General features: G+C 40.3%; 2 protein-coding genes across 3 annotated transcripts in view; both read left to right on the top strand.

Moving 5' to 3' along the window:
• Positions 1-4,002: 4,002 nt before the first annotated feature.
• Positions 4,003-6,658, top strand: LOC111216623 (claudin-19-like). 2 transcript variants are annotated; one of them, XM_022738213.1, is made up of 4 exons: positions 4,003-4,385; positions 4,778-4,942; positions 5,673-5,751; positions 5,882-6,658. In XM_022738213.1, the coding sequence occupies exons 1-4, from the start codon at positions 4,184-4,186 to the stop codon at positions 6,045-6,047; spliced, it is 612 nt and encodes a 203-aa protein (XP_022593934.1). In that variant the 5' UTR covers positions 4,003-4,183; the 3' UTR covers positions 6,048-6,658. The 2 variants fall into 2 exon arrangements, with proteins under 2 accessions (XP_022593934.1, XP_022593942.1); XM_022738221.1 differs by having other exon boundaries at positions 5,673-5,774.
• A 4,586-nt stretch (positions 6,659-11,244) lies between these two features.
• The window catches only part of p3h2 (prolyl 3-hydroxylase 2), a 54,171-nt gene continuing 40,257 nt past the window's right edge, over positions 11,245-25,158 (top strand). Inside the window, exon 1 of the mRNA XM_022738706.1 lies at positions 11,245-11,818. Coding sequence (XP_022594427.1) covers positions 11,402-11,818 — 417 coding nt within the window. The 5' untranslated portion in view covers positions 11,245-11,401. The remainder of the gene's footprint in view (positions 11,819-25,158) is intronic.

Here is a 25,158-nt window from a genome sequence, read left to right as displayed (position 1 = left end):
ACCCTCTTGGCATTTATGTGTTCACTGTGCTTATTACCATCATCCACTTCTGCTGAATATAATCAAATAGGTATTTATGTAAACAATCAGACTGGTTCACAGGAACACATCAGCCATAACTGAAAGTTGTAAACTGATGAAAGTCATGCTCCAATTCCCTTAATGACAACTGTGCGAGAAGGGTCTAAGAACTGGAGTGTTTACTTCCAGTGTGGGTGATAGACAATAAAATAAGAGGGAAAACTGGTTTGGTCACATGTGCAATAAAAAAACCAAACATATCATACAGACTGCATAGACACAAAAGAAGTCAAAACATTTCACAGCTCAGTTCATAAAAATGCTCTACTAAAACATTTTATTTAACATGTGCATCTTAATAATCCTGTTTATCCCAACACAGCTCCGTAGCATTAAAAAAACAATCCACTGGCCTCAAAGATTTAATAGAAAACAGTAAAGAATTTACGACTGATCTCAAAGGACCGCAGCATTTCCACCCATGCTGCTAGCACGGCAACTAAAAATACAGAGTAGAATACAAAATAATACAAATTCAAACAGTTCAACCAGTTTTCGGGGCACGTAGGTAAGATTTCGTCAAGATTTCATCCTTAATTAGACGTGAATCACACCACTGATATGTGACAATACTGCTATGTTTCACAGCTCTTACAGTCATATTTGTTATTAGAAGCGGAATGTGACACCTAGTATCGTTAGGTCCTCGTGAGTGTGTGTGGGTGTAACAGTTTTTTTCCAGATGTCTTCATCTCAGACCCTGACCATCTATAGGGAGTGAGTGTATCTGCTGATCAGCCTTCAGAATCATCGTCACATTGGCCAGTTTGCCCATAATCTGACTTGTCACACACAGTGAGTCCTCCCCTGTTTTGAATCACACAATGAAGAGTGTCATTTTTAATGTTACAGACTTATTTGAACATCCACACACATACACTCTGTGATCTCTTCCCCTTTGGAGAGCACATGATATCTATTCTGAGGATCACAGGAATCTGCTTTTTTGGCAGCTAAAAGGGAAGTGTGAAGGCCTTATTTATTTCTGGCCGCAAATTGTGAAATATATGATGCCAATGACATGATACGGTCAAGATTAATCAGAGCAATGTCCATTGTGACGATTCAGAGCATCTGTAATTGTTTGGACACTAGTGATCCTCACCAAGCCTGTTATCTACTGGCCCTTTCAGCAGGCATCATCTGCCTGCAGAAATTACCTTCAACATCAACAATTCAACAAACAGTATTAACCATAGTCAACATAGGTTATTAGATACCAGAAAAGTATTGGTGAAATCAGGATGTTTTGTTCAGTAACTAAATGTTTACATGATTCACTAGGGTACAGAGATTCACATGCATGCAAGCAGAATATAAAAAGAGGGAATTCAGTCAGGTGTAGTAGTGCGCTGGTTACCACGAGAAGGCCCTGAGCTCAGATTTTTGTGTTTTTGTCCTGTGCCTAAGTGACTTTCCCACTGTCCAGAGACATGTGATTTTGGTGAACACAAAGTGTAAATGGTTGTTTATCTATATTTTTAACCCCTGTGACAGATTGGAAACCAGCTGAGATAGTAGCTACCCCTTGCCCAGTGAGAGCTGGGATAGGCTCTAAGCTTCTAAACCTGCAAAAGATTAGCAGACAGAGGTAATTAATGAAAAAAAATGCAATTAAATCATGAAATAATAAAGAAAACTAGAATTAGCGTTGTATGCCTCCACCAACCAATGAAGTTGCAGGAAATATGGTCACAATCCCACCCTTCTTGAGTTACAGCATTGAATAATGTCCAGAAGTGTTTTTGAAGAGCGTTACAATATCACAGTGAAGTTGACCTTTGACTATTCAGATATAAAATGTCACTGTCATTTTATCCAATAGACGGTTGTGTTAAATTGAGTTGTAACTAGCATATGAATTTGTGAGTTATGACCTTTGACCACCAAATTGTAATCAGTTCATCCTTGAGTCCAAGTGAACATTTGTGCAAAATTTGAAGGGATTCCCTCTAAGTGTTAATGAGATATCGCATTAACGACAAGATATAATATAATCTTATATAATAAGAACAACAGACATAATGCATCTGGTCGTGGCTGTCGCGAGACTGTCTTCCCTCACTACACATATACGAGAAATCCTAATTCTAACCCCAACCATAAAACCTTAAAGTCCTAACCCTTCATTTTTGTCCCTACTGCAACACACACACACACACACACACACACACACACACACACACACACACACACACACACACACACACACACACACACATAGCACTTGTTTCACATGTTGATCAGCACATCTACAGATGCATCACAATTTGATTTACCATCTTTGTCACAGGATTCTCACCAAATCCTCCCAGTATGGGAATCAGTTATTACATATATCAGGGAGTGGACTGCTGTCACTGCTGATTTACAAACATTATTGTTTCTGTGGGAAAACAGATTGTTTGGACGGGAGATGACATATTTTTCACCTACACATTCTTCTAGTGTGAGCATACTGTAAGAAGAAGTGATACTAACCAGACCTAGGTCATGTGATTTGGTAACTTTTTTGTGCATGTGCCAGTTTTGATACTTGGTGGAAGGTTGAGACAATCACAGGGAAATTAGTCTATGTTTTCCTTAGTCGTTAACCATCTGATGCTGCCTGCAGGCTGCAAACATACAACAGGAATTCCTTGGAAATAAAGTTTGTCATGGGCAGACCTTTAAAGCAATATGAAACAATGGGAGAGAAGAAAATGAAATAAATTAGCTAAATGCATGTAATGGAGGGATACAAAACAACTTGCTTTCGGCAAACTCAGATAGGAGCTGTGACTTTAATCACAGCAAAATATTTTGGTTGAGGCTTAGTTCAGGAAAGGGTGGACACTGATCCAATCTAACAGTCAAATGTGTTTATAAACTGGCATCCCCTTCACCAAATATGGTCAAATAATTTGGTAATTGTCTGGGTAAAATGAAGACTGTTTCTTCACATAAACACAAGCTTGCTGTTGTGAATTGCTCAGGAATGGAATGACAATTGAGCATGTTAATCATCACTTAGTAGGGTCAAAGACCTCCTCTTTTATTAATGCTTTTGTCCCTTTGCTTCTAGTTTTTGTTGTTGTTGTTACTGTATGTGTTTCCGTTTATGCAGGGACCATTTAGGCAAGCATCCAGACTTACCTGTGCAACTGCACAGGTAAATAAAAACCAGATCACAGCGTATCCAGTTCACTGTGCAATGACAATAAACCTGAGCTCTGATCATGTCCACTATTCCTCTCAGCATGTCTCTGTGGGTTTCACATGAGTAAGAGACCGTCTGACAGCCGGGTCCCCTTTATAACAATATGTCCATTAGCTCCACATGGGAGCCAGGTGTATGTGCCTTTATGGCTTGTGGGTCAAAAATGGAGCTGAGGTGTGCTACAAGATGGAGTCATGCAGGAACCATGGCAGTGGTCATTTTATGCAAAGGAGAAATGTCTGTCTCTCACAATGGAAAAAAGGAATGACCAACTTTTCATGCCAGACCATCACTAACCCACATGGAGAAAAGTATAGCCTACATATTGTTTGGGTTTTTTCACACATGTGTAAGTTTAACCAGAGAGCTCGGTGAACACTTAATGTAATGTAACACTTGTTGCTTTCTTTTAAATGAGAATGTGTTGCTTTTTCTTTTTTTAGATTAATTATAAGGATTAACATTACATTACATTGTAAGTGTTGCTCACTGGCTGCAGCAAGCCGACTGTAAAGTCTGCATGACACTCACTTTAGCCTATAACATCTCTGGCATATGTTTCGATTTTCTTCAGAGGGCTCTGTAGCCTATTCACCATCATTTATCAATTAGTCTGAAAACTCCTCCACCTCCTCGAAGACTTCTTCCCATCATTCCAGCGTAGGTGGAGTAGGACCTCTCGTGCGTCACGCCCTCAGGACTTTAAATAGAGGCTGCGGCAGAGAGCGCGTATAACGGTCTGTAGCTAGAGGTGCATTTTAAGGGAAATAACTTTAAATCAGTGAGTGTTGACTTCAGTGACAACTTGAAACTTCTTTTTCCTCACCACATTTTTGTTAATTTCCCGCCAAGTTGTCGGACTTCTTAATTCTCTGACGTCCTGTCTGCTGTTGTTTGGATACGATGTCCAGCTCGGGAATGCAGCTCCTCGGTTTCTTCCTCACTCTGGCCGGTCTCGGTGCCACTGTTGCCGCCACTTTCATGGTTGAATGGAAGCAAAGGTTGCAGGGCAGTACGCACTACTTCTATGAGGGCTTGTGGATGAGCTGCAGTGGCAATGATATAACAACCTGCGAAATACACGAGTCCCTCCTAAAACTGCCAGGTACGTTTGATCACATCTGCATCTCCTCTACAAACCAGACACCGCTTCTTGACATCAGTTACTATCATTAGCCAGGAGTGCGTCTTTGTTGTATTAACTCTCTGGATTGACCTCATCTGACTTCATGGCATCAGTCTGATAGTCATATCAGGAATGTATAGAGTTATATAGGGATTTGTCTTTTATTCATTTGGAATTTAGGTACTGCACATCTCCTCCCTTTGTAGAAGTATGCCTTTATCTTATATTAATTTCTGTTGACAAAGGGTAAACTTGAAATACACTGTAATGTATAATGAGCAGTGTCTTATAGAAAGAGATCATTTCCAACAATAACAAACTGCATCAGTGAGAAGTTCACTGTACCAACATCCCCACTTCTGTTCCTCCAGTTGAAGTCCAGGCCACCAGGGCAGTGATGCTGCTCAGCATCTTCCTCTCCACTGTGGCGCTGATGGTCTCCACTGTGGGAATGAAGTGCACCCGCTTCATGGACGGCAGGGCCGAGAGCAAATCCATAGCAGCTATGATCGGAGGAATCATGTTCATGGTTTCAGGTGTGTTCATTGGTGTAACAGGACCTGACAGACATTCACAGGCGCTCTGAATGAATTACATGTCCGTAACAATATCCACATTCATCAGTGTTGTAGGTATATAGTAGGTCATTACCTTAATCTATTTTATAATTCAAATATCATGAAATTCAGAAAATGAAGTGAATCAGTGATGCTTACAGATGACATCATCATTCCTTTATCTTTTAGTTGATCCTTTTCTGGTACTTTTTGCAGTCATTCTATAAATAATGATAATAATAATAATAATAATAATAATAATAAAAGATCAAATCAATCCCCTAATAACCAGCACACATGCACATACACACACAAAAGATTTTAGAACTGGGACAATCAGTCAATTAATCGATTATTTTATCAACAGAAAAATAATTGGCAATTACTTTGATAAACATTAATTGATTGCTTTTTTGTCCTATGTGATAATAAACATAATATCTGTAGTCTTGATGTTTGACAAAAACAATTTGATACCATCGTCCTGGGCTTTAAGAAAGTGTGATGGGCATTTTTCCTCTGTTTTAATTTAATTTAATTGGCCAAACAATTTAAGTACTGATTGTGAAAATAACCAGCAGATCAGTCTACAATGAAGGTAATTGTTGGTTGCAGCCCTAAATGATCCAGTATCAGTAGGGGCTTAGCAGGATTTAAATGAGCGCTACTGTGATGAACAATATGATGGATTATGTGTTTTCTTTTTCAGGTTTATTGACCATCGTCATCACCTCCTGGTATGTCAAAATGATCATTCAGACCTTCCATGAGTCCAATCACCTGCAAAGGTACCGCAGTCAAGAGAAGCCAAGTACACACACACACACACACACACACACACACACACACACACACACTAACTGATCTCGTAAATACACACATGCATCTAAATGTGTGTATGTCTTGTTTTCTTGGCAGCTCTGAGTTTGGTAAGGCAGTGTTTATCAGCTGGGCCGGTGGCCTCCTCACTATGGCTGGTGGTGCTTTCCTGGGCTGTCGGCGATGCTCGCGGCCCGAGTCTTCGGAGTCTATAAGCTCCAACCACCTCCTGTCCACCACCAACCCCAAGTCCAACTACGTCTAGTTGGGAGGGCACAGGAGAAGGGAAGGCACAGTCCGTCCAGAGTTCAACGCCTAGGAGGTGGAAACACACCACTGTGAGATAGTTGTAAATATCCTACCTACATCCAGCCAGTAACTTGGATCAGGAACAGAATCACACACAGGATCAGGCTGTGTGACATGACTTGTGGCTGCAAACAGCCACGGTTGCAGTTTTTCCTGCTGTCAGGTGTAAGAATGTGAAGTAATTAGAAAATGATTTGTGTGGTTTTCCTTTTGATTCTACATGTCCAGTTTAAACACAATGGACTTTGTCAGCCTGTTTGTATACATGTGAAATTAGTTTCTCTTCACAATCAACAATGAAGAACACTTGTTTGAATAGTTTACAATGTAGCCATAAGGTTTTTACACTCTGCAGCGGGACTTCTGTACTTTGATGGTGTACTTTGCTATACTTGCTATCCCTTTACCTCTTCAGTTTCACACTGGTGTCGATATTTGTTTGTGTATGTTGTTTATTATACGACTAAAGTTTTATATTTTGAGTCTTGTGTAACTCCTCAGGTTGTTTTTATTGTTTATGTAATATATTCTATGGCAATTTGAAAGATAACTGTATGTACATTATGAGAAGAAAAATAAAATTATTTTGTTTTCTTTAGTCTTGTTTACCTTGTGTCCTGTTATATTGCACATAAATTTTAATTGTTTTGTACATAACTCAAAAATATTGCTGCTGAAATCATTTGAATTTATGATTCCAAACAAATTGTTAACTATTAGAAATTGGATTTAAAAAACGACAAAAATAAATAAATAAACTCATTAAGAATTTAAATGTTTGAAACAAAATGAATGTTTCATACATACAACATATACGGTAGTTACTGATTGAAATATGATATTTCAAAGACAATTGCCAAGTTGGCTTGGCACTCCGCTGAAGGATTTCTCTTATCAGAATAACTGAATATTTTAGGCAAATTATGTCATATTTTTTCTTTTCATTTCTACACATGGCCCTGGATAATATTTTCCTCAAGACACTGCCATACAGAAATTACTCTTTAATTCTAACTCTCATGGTGCACTACAGTAAATTATGCCCTTGCTTTACATGGGCATCTGTTTCTCACAATGATGAAGTGTAAAAATACTCAATACAAAGACTCATTATGCAGAATGGCCTATACTTCAGCAATATATACTGTATTATATTAATGGATTGCGATTGCTGATGCATTAATGTATGAACATCAGTTTAATACTGCATCTGTTGCTTTAATGGAGCTAATTCTAATTACCCTTCTTTGTATACTGCTGGTAGCCAAACCCATGAATTTTTATTAAATTTTTGATTATATTTTCTATTAATAATCTGAATTTTCAAAGCGATAGTAACTAAAGTTGTAAGATAAATGTAGTGGAGTAGAAAGTATAATATTTGCCTCTGACATATAGTGGAATAGAAGTGTGAAGTAGCATAAAATGGAAATAAGTAAGTAGTTCAAAATTGTAGTAAAGTACTTTCCAGCTCTGGTCATGGTCATGGTCAAGACTGTGTGAGGTGCCACTGAGGCCTCAGTCTCTGTTTCAAGAGCAGTGTCAAGCAATAATCCAAATGTGAATTAGTCTGTGTGATGAAACAGGCAGTCTAACATTAATTTGTCTGAAGGTGTGTGTAGGTTGGGGGGTAAGGATTTAATCCAACAGCTGTTCAGTTTCAGCAAAACTTCACTGCATTATCAAACTTTACATTAAGCCCACATTGAATTTGATTTGGTTCAGTTTAAGGTATAAGACAATAAGACAAAGCAAATCATGCTGCCTTGAAAAGGTCTACGGTGCTCTGGTAATGAGAGCTTTCCTGGAACTGAAACAGTTTCCTTCCTTTCATATCTTCTGTAATTTTTCCCTTCAAGTATTGTATTTAATGGCATCGGCTCTTGCAGCTGCCAGTGCACTCGGAGTAAACAATTTACTGGAAAAGGAGGGAAAATTTCTTCATAAACCCAGTTGTACTGTATTTTTGGTATTATGGAGAAAAGGGATGGTGATAACAGAGCTACATGTAGGAAACAGCAGTATTACACTACATTGTGTGTCACCTGCAAAGGAGGGAAATACTGCTGAAACATACCAAGTGTATTTAAGATGATTGAAAACCGACTGAGAAATTAAGAGATAAAACGTTGTCAGACTGCTTACATTTTGTGAAGAAATATACTAATACAAAGACAGAGTTTTTCTGACCTGACCTTGGTAAGGATTGTGCCTACAGATCTCAGAGCCAGGACTACAAATCCCACCACCCCGATTCCTATGTTGAACACATTACATCACCGATTGCATCAATCTCATACCAGAAAACTGAGTCAAAATGTGTGTAACACCTTCTTTGACAGAAATGATTCAATGCTTTAAAGACATTAATTTAAAAAGAGTTTAGCCATCCTGCAATGGCTGCTGTTTTAATTATTTTTCTGAACACCATGGCAGTCCAACAAAAACCTGACAGACTCAAGATCGAGATTGAGTCAGAGATTTCCTCACTCTTCAGTTGAAACAACAAACAGCAGGAGGCTGAGTTGTGTCCTCAGCACTTCCTGAATGCTCAGACATAAAGTGAAGTTTTCATGTGGGTTTTTGTACTGAGAGTACTTTAATTGTGCTACCCTGTTTTCTACTTTTTTTTGTTTGTTTGTTTTTACATCTGCTTTAACTTTAACAGTTGTAACATGTTGTCATGCTGTATCCACAAACAGAACACACCTTTACCAGCCATGTGCACTGCAAGAGTTTTGGATCTGAAAGGTTGGACTTGGCTGAAGTTACTATATAGTTTCATTAATTTAAATTTTTTAGTTTTCGTTAAATTCCTGTCAAACTCCATTCATCCAAAGTACAGTCACTTGAAAAGAAAAAAGGCAGAGGAACAAATTAAAGAGCACATACAAGTTCATCCAGTTTCCACAATACAATACTGATGGCAACAACCACAAAATTAAAAAAAAAATCATCCATCATATAAGGAATTCATTAAGTCTGAGTCATGATGTAACCGTCTGGAGTAAAACACATTAGACCGAAGATACACGAGGGTCTTTTTCTTGTAGTAACATCATTACAGCAACAGGTGATGCTGTAATGCAATCCAGTAATCCAGCCCCACAGCTACCAATGTAAAACTCAAAGTGAGTTGTTGACTCACTTTGAGTTTCTGAGTCATTTCTGAGCTGTTAGTCTCTTGTGTTTGTTGTGTTGCACTAATTATGTTATTTCGGTTATTTTTCCATTTCTCGTACAAAAAAAGCAGAGATGTCCATTTTGAGTTTGTCTGTTATTGTTTTGTGTTTGCTTAATATCAATTATATCCTGCTCTTTTTGCAATTAATATGGACAAACACTACATTTAGCTCATAAAATATTACCTATAATTGTCCCCAAAAAGTCAAATTTTTCTACACTTATTGTGCCATGCTATTAAATGAATGACACAGGAATCTATAAATACTTCACATGTTCATTCTCTAAGATATTTTCTACTAAAGTAGAGGAGTCATCCAAACATAGAAATGAATAGAAAATAGAAAAAAAAACATACAAACACAGTCTGTCAAATGTCAATGTATGAATGTGTCCTTACAGTAAAGAGCATGACACATCTGTAACAGAAAAAAACCCTCAGCAGATGAGAAGTGTCTCATCATGTGATTCTGCAACATTCACACATTCACTTACTGACTCACAATACATAAAGGGAAGGGCTGAAAACATGGGGTATTGCTTATCCAGGATGCCAGTAGAGTGTATTTTAATGAGTTTTCTCTGTTTGTTTTGCTGAAAATGATAAAACTGTATCCTGTGTTATAATTTCCACAGTTTGTTATGAGATTACATTTGTGAAAGGAAAGAAAGAAACATATTTCACTTAGTTTTTAGGCTAATAAATTAAATTAAATCTGGACTCAACAAATGCATCCCTGTCAAATGTGTCTGCACTTACAGTTGTGGATAGGCTCACAGAAATGCTTTCACCTGCTTGACCACATACCTGTGGCGTCTGTAGTTTTATACAGGTTGCTTAACCGGTTAATGTATTTTTTAATTAATTAGGCTAATTATTTATTTTAAGATTCACACCTAAATGATAAGCTAAACTGGCACACTTGCCATTACTGGTCCAGAGAATTAATCATAATTAAAAACATTAGTCCACTTCATTTTGAAAACTGAAGTTCAATTGCTGCCTTAAAAAAGTGAGTAAACATCACTTGAAATGGAAATTGGTTTCAATATAGCTAAAGTTATTCTAACTTGAAATAGTGTGGAGTTATATATTTGTTGAACAAGATAAAGCAAGTTTTCTTCAATGGATAATGTAACATAGTTTAACTCAGACCATCAAGTTTAAACAACAAATGGTCATAAAACAACTTGAAGAAGTTAAAGTTGACACAATGCTAATCTTCACGTTGGGGTCAATTTTCAAACTGAACCACGTGTGGTTTTTATTTTATTTTATTTTTTTTTAAAAAACACAATTGCTTGTACCTGAAAATTTCCTCAAGAGGGAGACAATCTCCTGTAAGTGGATGGTATCAGACTGTGTCTCCACACATTGAACCTCCTGAACAAAAACTTCAGGACTTCCAGAAGACAAGGCTGCCAGTATATTTGTACACATCTCCCCATAGACGATATGAAAAAAGACATTAAGGTGTAAATATTATAGTTTACCGGCTAAATACGGGGATATATTTATAACTTCTGAAATTTGAAATAAAAAAATAAATAAGAATAAATAAATAAATAAATAACATTTTAATTTCATCTACTTACTGCTACTACTTATTTATTTGTATTTGGTGCCGTGTGCTCATTACAGGCACATTTCTTTTTCAGGCATTTCTGTGGTCACTTTATCAAGCCCGAGAAGGAACCCACACTTCTTTTCAAAGTTTCTTTACATCTGCAACGGAGCGTCTGAACATTTAACATCTTACGCCACAAAAACTTTAGTTGTTCAAAATAAACTGAAAACTAAAGTTCAAATTAGTGTAGTGAAGCAAAGTAACATAAAAGTGTTTTTTGCTCATGTTTGTGACGACCATCTACGGGGTTCCCTGGATTGATTCTGCTCTGGCCATTCATTCCTTGGAGGGGAGGAGTTACCGGAGCCACAGAAGGGTCTTAACAAAATGTGTGTCCCCGACTGAAGCAACATTATTTCCGCCCTGCTCCGGTGCCGTCCTGAATTATCTCCGCGAGGAACATATAAATGGACAGTGAAACGAGTGTGTGACTGACAGCCGCTCTGCTCTGTCTGTCTCTCCGCCTGTCGCTCCTCACAGTCTGAACCCGAAGCAGAGGATGGATGGAAACTTTCCACCGGCTGCTATCTTGAGAGTGGTCCTGCTAACCGTCGTGTTGTCATCCTCAACTGCTTTCTTGGAGCCTTACGACCTTTTGTATGACAACGCGGTGCAGGCATTTTACAGCAGCGACTATGGCGATGTGGTGCGCTACATGGAGGGAGCGCTCAGCAGCTACGGAGAAGTCCGGCGCACCAAGGTCCGGTGCCGGCTGAGGTGCCAGGACCAGCATCAGTTTGATGAGACCTTCTCGGACCTGCGCTTCTTCGACGTGGTCCTGCGGAGAGCGGCGTGTATGGACGAATGCATCGAGGAGAAACTGGGCACGCAGTCTGTGCACAAAGTCAGCCAGGATGTAGTGCAGGACTTCCACAGGAGGATCCCCTACAACTATCTTCAGCTGGCTTATCAGAAGGTAAGGGGGTGTCTGCGTGAGGAATCAGTGAAGTGGGTCTGAATGATGGGTCTGTAGTTGCCCACTCAGCGGGGGGAATGCTTTATGTTGCTGCTCTGCTCCACATTATAACCTGCTACATTCTTCATCAGCTGTTGCTGCTGCCCAGCAACGTGATGCAGAGATGCAGAGTGATGGGAGGAGAGGTCAGCACATATGCAGGCTGGACAGGCCGGTGGAAAATTGCTATTACTTCTTGGAACTCAGTGGTGTTTCCACTTTAGTAGAAGACTTCAGTATTTGTACCTAAAAAGTGTAGTGCACATACACATGCACGAGTACCTCACCCCTGTGCAGTAGAACCACATAGATGGGATATAGGTGTATATATTTGTATAACCTGAAACTTACTTTCAGTAAACTTACTTGCATCAGTCATGTTGGCTAACAGGGCCTGTTGTTTTTATAAGTCCCTAGTCATTAACATTACATAAGGCCACATTGATGAGGATATGTAGCTATAATCCAACTTAGCAGGACGTTTTACAGTTGAACAATAAATGTTGAGGGTGACGGTTAAACATGTTGACCTGTAAACCTCAAAAGCTGTGTATCTTAGTTCTTCCAAAGTTGATATTATGGAAACATGACATTTTCAGTCCTGACAGCAGCAACATGCAAACCGTGTGATGCACCACTCACATGTCAAAGACTACATCATGTTGATATTAGACTTGTTTACAGGGCGATATCAGCAGGTTCACTCTATATATGTCTGTGCACTTGTTTCACTCCTTTGTTTTACAGCCGCTTTGTGTTTTATGGCTCCTCTGTGTGCAGTCTTACTTTTGAGCAAATGTTGTTTTTTTTTCCCCATTTCGGCAGCTTCAGTTTTTTCTTTCTCTTTTCTGCTTCATCCCACATCCACAGTGGCAAAACACAGGCGGTGCGCTCGCTAGAGGAGACTGTTTTAACTCAATTCATTCTAGATGTTTTGCCACTCCTAAAATGCCACAATCTCTACGCGTTGTAAATATTTTTTGATTCACTCCATATTCATCCAAAAACAGTATTTCCCATGAGGTCCGTCTTAGGGTAGGCGTGGGAACAATCCAAGAGACAGATAAAACAGGAGAGCTGGGAACAAAGTGTAATTGCTTAGTGAGACTCTGTGCGACTCTTTGCTGTGTAAGTCCCCCAGGAGCAAAAAACTTTGATGTGTCTGTGGCATTCTAAGAATATTTTCCATCAGTTTTCTATTTACGATATCACTAAAGGATGAACATCATCCATTCGAAGGATGTTTTTATTCCACACTCCCTATTTGGAAAGAGTTGGAACCCTCCCTTGTTGTACATTGATCTATGCAACAGGGGTTTGTTTGCGTGTTTTGTGTGTCTCCCAACCTCTTTGTACGCAGACTATTATTTTGGACTTCCAGCAAGATGAAAAGAGTGGAACTTGAGCTTTACAAACACTTCATTCAACATGCAGGCATACAATAAGATGTGTGAGTGTAACAATGATACAGTGGTTCCTGCAGGGAAATTGCATCTGCATCTGTCCCTCAACAGCACAGTCAGGGTCAACTTCAGGACACCTCAGGGGGTGGATACTTGCCGTTTCACTGGCTGGAAGTGTAGCTACCACACAGCAGTGGCTCCATGTTAGTATTTACAAAGAATTCGCTCAGGCTGTGGTTGAATTATATTCATCTTTTCACCTTCATGTGAGTAAGGGAGTGACATTTTAACCCAGGTGGAGCTCGGCTGGTAAGCTGGCACCATCTCCTCACATGAACCTGAGACCCAGTCGAATTCCACTGCCGCTGACTGCAGACCAGCTCCAAATGCCGGGGTGATGACACACAGCTTCCACCGCTCAGAAGTGGTGGGAAGTTAATCGGCCCTGTTACTGTCTGCGGGCAAATGGTTTCTCCATTTTTTTTTCTGAATCAGCAGAGAAAGACTAAAGAGCTAATGTTATCCACTCATGAAAGTGCACGCTCCTGTCTAGACATGAGCATAGACACGGCCTCACACAAAGAGCCTCGCCCAGCTGTAAAAATATTACTCATCTTTTATGCAAATAGTTATTATTTCAATAACATCTGTTTGGAAAGAAAAAAAAAGTGGCACATTGTGTTTTTCCCCTCTCATGAACGTTGGAGCAGATCTTTATTACGACCTCCCCTGTGTTGCTCTTGTTTCCTGGCGTGTTGACGTCTTTATGAAGTGAGCACATTGGCAGCATCTCAAGGATGAGAGCTCTAATGTTGGTCTTACCACAGGTAAGGAGAGTCGGAGCCGGAGCGTTCCCATTGGCCAGGCCGATGAGAGCACATCAGACCAGTCAGTGTGTACACATGCATATTAGTATCTGGATCGTCTGTGTGTGTGTGTCTGTGTGTATATGTGCGCCGGCACCCTCACATGTGTGTTGATATGGGAGTGCTTGGTGGTGTTTGTGAAAATAAATAACATTCCTGCAGTATTTAACATTCCAGCGTCACACACCCTCCTGCTGACAGCTTCTGGCATAATGCTGCCATTGGGTCTGTAAGAAGAGGCTCCACAGTCACCAACTGTTCTCCCCACTGAGGCTGCTGCTGCTGCGTATGTCCCCAGCTCGCCCATCATTTAGCCTGGCAAATATTTTATTTTCCTGTTGTGGTCTGTTTGCTTTTCTAAAAAAAGAGAGCCACGCCACCTTTTGCAGGTATTAAAGGGAGACTTTTGTAGCTGCCAGTGGGCTGGACCCCAATGGCCTCCGCTCATCTCTCCCACTGTCCACAGCTCTCGCTACAGTCGCCCAGCTGCGGAGCAATCAAAGGCCATGAACTGCCGTCAGGGGAAAGAGGAGATTGTATCTTCTCCAGCTGCTGTATCCTTAATCTGATAGGTCGCACAGTGCTGCTATTCCAAGAAGTGGAAGTAGGGTTCATTACTCTGAGTTTAACAGCCTTTGAATTTATCCGTGTTTATTTTTGATTATGAAAAAGTGAAGAAAATCAGATAAAGATCAGAACACCAATATTAATGTACAAATTTGTTATTAAAAAAATAAAATACAGTTTAAATGGCAAACACACTTTTTTAGTTTTACTTTGTTTTTGTTTTTGTTTTTGTTTTTTTTTCATTTTAGTTAAATGGACGCCAGCATTTTTCTTCTCACTTTCTATTACTGCAAGCGTTTTCTATTGTAAGAGGACCGTTTAGGTGCATGGAAACATTACATCTGTTTAAACTGTCATATCCTTTTACGAATCTGGGCTTAGGTATAAGAAAGGCAATACAATACAGAGGCGAAAGCTTAACCTCTTCAGTGGCATTGACACACTACTAGTCCGTCATTACAAAGTCATGCTGTGCCGCCAAACATTCTTCAAACCCACAGAACTTTATTATAATTCCTAGTTGAGGTCCCAACGTTTCTTAAGATGCCAAATATGTCAGAGTGAATTTTCAGTGTGTATAAATCATGGAGTCTTGGGGTTTGAATATTTTACTCAGTATAACCATCGTATAGCTTCAGTGAAGGGCTGGAACCGCATGGAGTGGAATAAGATGATTTTAACAACCTTAAAGTTTCTCAATGTGAAATTAAACGGAACTGGATGTTAAGTTTGTTTTTTTTTTTTCTTTTAAACATGGACACTTCAAAGTACTGAAAAAGTTACACAACACATTTATGTAAAACAATCTTATCCAATTTCATCTAAATCACAAGGTGAGGCTAGCAAGCAGTGTGCCATCCATCCTGATCCAAACCTCCCAACTTCACCCGCTTTGTCAAATTAAAATTCTTTCCTTGGGTGTGATATTCTGCACAGGTAATTAATCCCTGTGGAGAAACCTGCATTCAGCCTCTGCATTCAACACATCAGAGTATTTAGGAACCTGAACGCAACACCCAGAGAGAGCCAGATACATACCGTTTTTATCCAGTGTGTGTGTGTGTGTGTGTGTGTGTGTGTGTGTGTGTGTGTGTGTAAGACCTGCCAGGAAAAATATCATAATGATAATGATCTAGTTTGTCCCTGGTTTGAGAGCTTGGGGAAGGCAATTACCAGTAATTAAGGAGGTTGATGATGCTCAGTAATGACCCTGTTGACATGCTCATCTTTTGTGCACAGTTTAACCCCGGTTCTGAGACCAGCCCAGACTTTTAGAGTATTCCATTTACATGTAGCGTCAGTGTTGAGGAACAGAGATTCACAGGCTCCGTGTCCAAAATTGTGGAGAATTTGGCAGCAATCGTGAAACGAATGCAAGCTGACTACGATATGACACACACGAGTCATTTCTTCTAATTGCACTGACATAATAGAGAGAAGAGCAGCTTTTCTCATGAGTTGATTTGCCTTGGGAATCGAGAGGCGTGATCCAATAACAATCCAATCATCACTTTGTTTTGAGAACTTCCCAGCACGATGCTGAAAGGTGACAGTGGGTCAGGACGGTCTCTGAAGCCTGCTGGTGTTGTGAGCCGTCCCTGGAATTTTCTCTTTTAAAGTCAGACTCATTCATGATTCCCTCTCCTCTGTGAGTATGATGATTCGAACGCAGCAGGCAGCTTGTGGCTCACGTACCACCCTGCTCGCCTTAGATGGCCACGTGGTTAGTTGAGATCTGTTGCCTTGGTTGTGATTAGAGGTTTGGTGTGAGGTGATGATCATGATGCAGTGGTGCATTCTCGCTGTGATTTGTTTTTATCTTACTGAGAGAAGATTGACAGAATTAGCCAAGCATATCAGCAGAGGCTGCAGTACAGGGGGGATAATGTCTGATTCCAGGTTGTTGTTGTTTTTTTGTTTTGTTTTTTTTGCTAAGCTTGAACCTCAGTAAGGAATGTTGGACGTAGCGAACACTGGAGTGGAAAATGAACAGATTTTGTACTGACAGAGCTCATAGCAGTGCAGATGATGTTATTGTCATCTGCAGCTGATAATAAGGGGATTGAAGGGTCCAGACACAGGGAGAGGGAGCTCTGTCTTTATTGGATTGGTGAAAGCGAGCAGAAACGCTGCTATTCGCTCAGAGGCAGGTTGTTTTGCTGCCAAGTCAGATTTATGTGCTTGATGTATCTGCGGGGTCGTTTTGCGGCTATCCTATTTGCGAAGTGACTGAGAGCCTGGAAGTGGTGCAGGAGTAGATGACAGTAGAAATCAGCTCTCCACCCCACTTTTCACTCAGAGTGGTTACGCAACTGTGACTCACTGAAAAGGCCCATTTAGAGTTTGTTACACGTAAAGCGGCTCAGCATCAGAGGCATGAAGCGATAACGTAGTGTAGCAAGTTTTAGCATCTTCAAGCTAAAGTAAATCTTGTAAGTATAGAGTACTTTAAACGAATAGTTTGAGTCTCTGCTGGTGGTATAGCAACCTCATGGTGATTACAAGACTCCAGGAAATCACTGCACCCAGCCAAGAGAATAGTCCTGCACACAACCCCTGTAAAACCACAACATGTTGTTTTTACATTTAAATTTTTGTATAGATTAAACATAATTAGATATATTGTGCTAAACTGAGACAATCTGCTGCTCTAGCTTTGTATTTAGTGTTCAGACATGACAGTGGTAGTAATCTTCTCATCCAACCCTCACCAAGAAAGTGAATAAGCATTTTTCCCAAAGTGCTGAACTACCCCTTTAATGAACTGTTTAGTTGTCTATGAATATGTCAGATTTCTGTACAACAAGGCTAACATGATAGCTTTTAGAGCAATAAAATATCTTGCCTTGATACTGGTGCTGCTGGTGATGAGTTGATTGACACTTATTTGTAGCAGATTAAAAACACTCAGTCCTGACAATCAAATCATCGTTACAGAAACATCCGTTTATTTTTCCGGCCGTGCCTGAAATAGAAACTGGAAAAACATCTTACAGAGGCTTCAAGTACTTCCATTTCCTCAGTCATTAAAAAATATGACTACCTTGAAATATGACTCATATTAATGATGGAAAATGGATTTAGAGAGGTATTGCACCACTGGATTTAATAGATATAAATAATTCTCAATCTCTTTCTCCTTTCCAACACACCTGTGGTGCCATTCGGCTGCTCTCCTGAATCCGCTTACCCAGCCTGCACTACTGTGCTTTGCCCAGACGGCCAGACATTGTGGCACTTGGCTGTGCCAAAGGTCTTCTGCGTGACTGGATTTGAGCGGATAACGCACCACAGGAATGTGGGGGCATGCTGTGGCGAAACACACCAATATTGTTCTCGCCCTGATTAACAATTAAACAGCTACAGGAGAGGAGGAGGAGGAGGAGGAGGAGGAGGAGGAGGTGGAGGAGGAGGAGAAGGAGGAGGAAGCAGGAGGCTGGTGAAGGATCAATCCTGAAAACAATGCAGTTGTTTGTGAGCAGGGATGAGACAGCATCAGGTTGGCCCGGAGGTGACTTTGTCAAGCGCTGGCATCTGTGAAAGAGAACTTGAATCCAAACAGAACAGCAGACCGGCCAGAAGCAGGAGCTGACGGCGATCCGGACGTTTTTGATTCGACTCCCAAAACTTCGCTTTTGATTAATTGAGATATTTATCACAGTGACCGCATTCTGACCACAGTGTTTTCACAATTTATGGAAGATCACAATATCCCCTGTCACATAGAGGGAAGATTTGGACCAAGATTCACTTTTGAGATCCAACCAGCTGGAGAACAGCATTCATATATACATATACATGTGTGTCTGTGGAAGGGTTGGAGGACAGTTGTTGCTTGTGTGTGTGTGTGTGTGTGTGTGTGTGTGTGTGTGTGTGTGTGTGTGTGTGTGTGTGTGTGTGTGTGTGTGTGTGTGTTTGGAGGTTATCAGTCTGGCCAAAGACTCCAGGGTGTCTGCGTGGAGAAATCAGGGCTGAGATGGAAAAACAAGAGTTTGCCAGGCATCTGTTGAACTTCAGTAGTGACTTGAACTATGTGTTGGCTGCTGCGGGGGTGCAAACAGAGAAAACACCTCTATCCGTCATGTTATCTTCTCATGAATGTTTTTTTTGTTTTGTCCTCTTAAACCACAGGGAACATTTATTTCACTTGAATGTGATGCTCACACCTTACAAAGAAACTGAGTATAAAATGTGTCTTCGTGCACTTTTCCTGTGTCTGACGAATGTGTTGACTTTCCAAGAAAAACACTTAAGTCAACTGTGGGTGTACTACGTTGGACAGAACATCTATTGACAAACAGTTTCCTGAGAACCCTGCTGTGGTTGCATCAGAGAGAAGAAGCCTTATATGGACGTATGGATGATGCTGATGAGGTTGAACATACATTGATCTTTATTCATACACCCATGGGTGTGTTATATGCTGTAAACCCAGCTGCTAAAATAGAGGAGATGGAAAGGGCCAGAGTAAACTCACTAGTTCGGTGTGTAGTATAGGATTTATTCTAAGTAGCTTAGTGTCCTCAGACTAAACACATACAGTATTTGGCTTCGACAGGACTGTTAGCACAGATTTAAGCCAACCTTTTAGTCCACACACAGAGCAAAATGTTCCTCAGGTTTTTGAGGTGTCCTGTATCCACCTCACAGCTTGTTCTGAACAACCGTGAGCTATAAATTGTGCAAACGTCTCAAGTTGCTTCTGTCCTCAGCAGTTCATTTCTAAGAAGCAGAGAGCTGTGGGCTTAGTGGTGGAAACCACAAAGAGGGTAAAGGGTACAGGAAGTCAGATCTGCTGTGGAAAACACTGGAAAATGAAATAGTTTTCTTTTCACTTCACTTACCGTCTTGCCCTCTGTCAGTTTTTACATAGATCCCAAGGACACAGTGTTTGCATCGTTGAATGAAGAATTGAATTGTATTGAACTGAGAGCTCCTCTGGTAAGTTGGGTGAAATTTCATCAAAATCCTCTATGGCAGAACGTTTGTGGTATTTGGTATGTGCTCCTAGAAGCAGGGAGCCTGCATGGCCTCAGATCATCAGAGCAGAGACACAGCACAACTATTTTTTTTTCCATTGGCTTGGTGAACCACGCTTTAGCCACAGCCTGCCACGATGTGATTGTATGTGTTTCCACTTCACCCTCACGGCAGCGGGTAAATGATATTGTTCTGGTATTGTGGTTGTGCTTGGGAGAAGGGCCAAACAGTGACAGTCTCCACCTCCTCTACCAAGCTGTGTTGACACTGATTGGATCAGCTCGAGTCTGCATCTGCACACAATTCAGCTGAAGGATAGCAGAGCTGGAATCACCTAGCATGTCATATACATTTTGATATTACTCCTCTTCTATGCTTGTTTTTTTTTTTTTTTTTTTTACATTTTCTATGTTTTTCAACAAGGATGTAATTCAGCATTTTTTCACAAGCATTTCTTAGGTAGATAAAACCGGATGTGGCGGTATAAAGCCTGTTGCCTGAAAGGTTCATTCAAGGTCATGCAGTCATGAGGCACAGACTACAAGTAGTAATAGCTTTGATAATCTGTGCATCGTTAAAACTATTTTCAAGCAACAATGTCAAACATTCTCTAAGTCCAGCTTCTCAAATGTGAATTATGTTTTGTATGTTTTAGGTTTCAGGCTGTTGATTGGACAAACAAACCTATTCATAGGCCTCTGGGAAACTGTGAGGGGCATTCTCTACTATTTTCAGACATTCTATGCACCAAACAATAAAGCAGATGAAACAAGAAAATAATGGACAAATGAATTGATAATCATTGGGTTACAGCGCTAGAATACAGTAATCATGTTAAACTGGGTAAACTGGAATGACGTTACACTTGATGGGTGTTGTTTTGTCTACGTCTTCTGTCAACCGGTAATGGGACTGACACATTTACATCATATTGACGTTAATGAATGCGTGCTGTCGCTGAAACCAAATCTTCTTTAGAAAGAACAAGATTGTCAGTCGTATTTGCAGATATGAATTGTGGATCCGATGCCAAATCCTCCAGTGTTCGTCATTTTGAGGGCAGTTTGTTTGCCTCTTTGACCCCACGGCTGTTTCCTGTTAAATTCAATTAGATGTGTTGATTGTTTATTCAGCCTCGCTCCGCTGTCGTCAGCCAGAAGGGCGATGGTGCCATGGTGACTCTGTGGTAAATGTGTGCTCGTCTGTTTTAGTGTTGAAAAGACAGAGATTAGGTGGGTGTTATTTGCATATGTCTTACATCAAAAGGTCAACAAAGTCAGGCCTGAGCTACTCTTCAGCCAAATCCTGCTTCTACTATAGACGCTCCAGTGCAGATGTCTTTATTTCACACCATGAAAAGACAACATTACAGTTCTCTGAATCCACCCTACGTTGCACATCGGCTAGTTAAGTTGGACAGCTGGCATAGAGCAGAGGACTATTTCCAAATTGCACACCCCCTTCTTCCTCCCTCCGGCTGCCAAAGAATTATTCAAGTCAGCAGTGCATAACGCCAGGATTTCCAACTATTATCCCTGCTTGTGACCTGCTTATCTTCATCGTCAGATCTCAGCATCTCCTCTCCCCGTGAGCTTTTTCCCTGCAGGGAAACAGGTAGTATTACACCTATTTAGAGAACAGGAGAGAGTGGTTTCCATGATCCCATGCTGACCTGACCCCTGGCCGACACTGACCTCGCAGCGTCTCCACATCTGGTTCAGATCTCTGTGAATTGCAGCTAATAACAGTGCTAAACAGTGTTGGGCACAAGGAGCCAAAGACAGGCCTGTCTGCTTTACCAAAGTGGCGTGACAGCAGAGGGAGAAAGTGAGGTTGAGGCTGGAATGTGTGCGAAGGTACTTATTTCTATGGTAGCACTTATGTCATCTCCAGCCAATTAGAGGTCCTTCTTAGAGGCTTAGGTGATGAGACAGTGAGGTCAGCCATCAACATAGTGCTGCTCTCAATTTTGCAAGTAAGCCCTCTATCGGTTGTATGAATTACCAATCCAAACACATTGTCTTTTATTTGACAAAGCTGCTTTATAGCCTCAATCTGCCCCTTGATTGTTTACACAGTTATCCACGCTGCTTATATTGAAGTGAGGCAATTATTTAGAAAAAAATAATTCATTTGTTTCTAATATAAGTCAGCCAAGAAAGCTGAAAGTAGTTTTGGAATCCCAACATATGCTTGGGTCATATCTCGTAGCTTCCAGAAAGCAGTGATTTAACAGGATAAAACACTGAAGGGTGTAGGTGTTGATCTTCCCTCATATAGTATCCTCAGCCAAATATCCTTAAAGAACCTTTTCAGTAAATTCAGGATTTTTCCCCAAGCAGCAGTAACATATCATCTGGGAAAAGTTAAAGTGAGGTCAGTTTTGCATCATCTCCTGCTGGCCCCTGTCCTGTCTTACAGATTAGCTGCACTGATTAATACACAGGGTGAAAAGAGACATAAGGAGTTATACGGGATGGAAAATCTTTGACAGCAGCCCCCTGGCTTTGAGTTAAAAACAATTAATCATCTGTCTAATGGAATTAGTACCCATGTGCTTAAAGCATGGCTGCATCGAATCATTAGTAATTCTAATTATTATAGCAGTTGACTTGCAAGCTCAAACCTGCAGTAACTGATTTTCTAGCCACTTTAGGGGCAGCGAAAACAAGCTGTGAATACAGTACTGACACATTATCACTTTCGAAGTAGCAAACAGTGGCTAAGTTACACATTCAGCAGTTATAGAGTCATTTGTGTTTCTGGGCACCTGATGAATGAAAATTCAGTAAGTATTCTCATTTTAGCTTTGTCTTGCTCTGCATTAATGCTTAACTATTTTCAGCAGCAGGTCTCTAGTCTTTGTTTGATGTTAAGTGCTTGGCAGTTAACAGAATAAAAAAAGCCTAACCCTTTCACTGCTTTCACACACAAGTAGTCATGTGATCCATTTGTGATCCATTGCTAATATAATATTAATTATAGCCTCTTTAGGAAGAAGTCAGCCAGGCGATGGAAATGGAAAACCAACTTGCATCAAAGTTCAGAAAGCATCATGCTAACAAATGCCTTGAGCCATCAAAATAATGTGTGAAGGTAAACTCACATTATGTTCCTTCGAGTGTAGCAGCACAGTGCTACTTTGTGCTCTGTGTTCTGCCCAGAGTTGTAAAATTTATACACAGCACAGTTCCCAGAATGGCATGTGTATTTTTAAGTGTTTGTGATGGTATGATGCCAAATGAATGCTGTGATGACTGCACAGAGAAAAACAAACCTGCGGCACCAGGTTTACGCACCGACCAAAATTGCAGGATCATGGTTGTATGGCTTCTGAATGGTAAAAATTATTTGTCTTATACGTAATGTTTTACAAGACCTACATCCTCCTCCTACATCCTGAACATCACTCCACTGTACTGGTTGTTAACTTTAACTGTCTAACATCTCAGTGTTAAATGTTAAATGTTTTATGATCACAATGTTTTCACGTCCGAAAGTAGAGCTGATCATCGCAGACATGTTTCACTGTTACACATCCTATCGTTGAATGTTTTTAAAAACTGACTGGGTTTATTCTCTCTTTCTAATAACACACTCAGGATGATCTAAAACAATTTCACATTAAAGCCTATATCCTAAAGTACGAGTAGGCCCATGTAAATCCTGTTTAGATGCCTGAAAACTCATTTTACAGTTGGCCTCTGATTGAGGCCTGTGTTTATATTCAACTCTGTTTGCCAGTTTAGTAATGAGTCATTAAAGTGCGGATTTGGAAGTTCAGTTATGTGAAGCATTCAGAGGAGTGTGATGTTTCCCGGCGGGAGAGCCCTCACAGAGAATATAAACTTTTTGGCTCCAGTTGTGATTGTGAAGGAAAACAACCTCAGACCTGCCACTTCAAGACGATGCATTACCCTCTGACCACATGCGCCCAATAAAAGGGACGACATCAGTCATCTTGAATGTCTACATGCAGGAGTAATAATTTAAGTTGTGGAGACAGAGGCATATATGAAAATAAACGCTTCCTCCTGCTGTAATCACAAACACTAGGACACAGCCAAGGCTAGAGACACGTTCAGCCTGGAGAAAAGAGACTTCTAGAAAGTTCACAGACTGGTTTGAGGGTGTCCGGTGTCGCCCTGAACATGTCTGCTTTGTATAATGTGGTGGCATGTTTACAGTCATTTATTGTTTTATCCTTGAAGCTGTTTTGTTGTACCGTCTCTGGTTCCTGTTTGCTGAAGTCCTGATTTTTGTTGTCATAGTTATGGTGACTATCGGTGTTTGCTGAAGAGGCCCTCAGAAAGAGAGGAATGGGAAATACATGGGCTTAGATTCAACAAAATATAAACCATAAGGAAAATAATTCATTACTCAATCCTTGTTTTAATTTTTGTGTTTAGTAAACATTTGTATGTTGCTTGTATTTCAGTTATACATTAGTATTGAACACAAATAAAAACCTAGTATATAGCTGGACTGTGTATGAGCTATGTGCAAAATTGAAGACATTGTTGAAAACTGCTGTAAACAACTGACATCATCATCCTGTTTGCATTCTGCCTAGTGTCAGCTGGTTTCAGCCCTTTTATCCGTGTGCGTCTCTCATACTCTCTGTACTCAAATATACAGTATTTTAATACAGCTGAATTTCCTATAGAACTGTTCTCATTTACATGCTTTTCTGTTTATGTTGTAAGGAAACAGAACAAGTTTTGAAATTGTGACTGAAAGACAGCCCATCAAGACTACATGTTAACCTCCAAGCCATTTTCAAGTTGATGCTCTGCTCTGCTAAAATCCTGATTTTATAACCAGCCAAGAAAAGGGGCACTTGTTTTTTTTTTCTTTTGGAGGAAAATGAATGTTTTATTTCTGCCATGATGGCTCAGGTTTTTTTTAGGAATTTAATAGAAACAGGATTATCCTCTGGTATTGTTGTCTGGTGTGGAAATATGAGCAGTAAAGTAAGCTTGACAGGCTTCTTAATTTAGCAGGTAAAATACTTAGGGTGCTTTAGGCCCATCTCAGAGGCATTTACAGAATGTGAGTCCTCTGGAAGGCCAAGGCCGTCCTACATTGTCCTGACCAGCCCTGCACAAAGAGTTTGAACTCATACCGTGTCTTTGCTGGGAAGACATAAGGACTACAGTTTGCTTTTGTATCAAGGGGCCACTGATAATGCTCCAGATGGACTATCTTATGCACAGTAGTAGCTGTCTTCGCTGCCTCAGGCTCTGTTGTGTTTCCACTGGCACATGAACATAGATTTACATGTTATACTTCCTCAGTTCATTGACTTTCATTAGAGTTTTAGAATTGAATATTTGTTAATATCCACTTAGTTACCAACAACCTAATGTTTATTATATATTTTGTGAGGTAATGTTTATACGTAGAGGCAGGCGTGTTAAAGCTTTGTTTATGGTTGCTAAGTTGCAATCATAGCTGCAAGTAAACTGTTGATACCAAGTTTATT

This window comes from Seriola dumerili, unplaced genomic scaffold, assembly GCF_002260705.1.
Source record: "Seriola dumerili isolate Sdu_G_001 unplaced genomic scaffold, Sdu_1.0 BDQW01000002.1, whole genome shotgun sequence".
Taxonomy (NCBI): Eukaryota; Metazoa; Chordata; class Actinopteri; order Carangiformes; family Carangidae; genus Seriola; species Seriola dumerili.
This window is presented reverse-complemented; position numbering and strand designations above follow the sequence as displayed.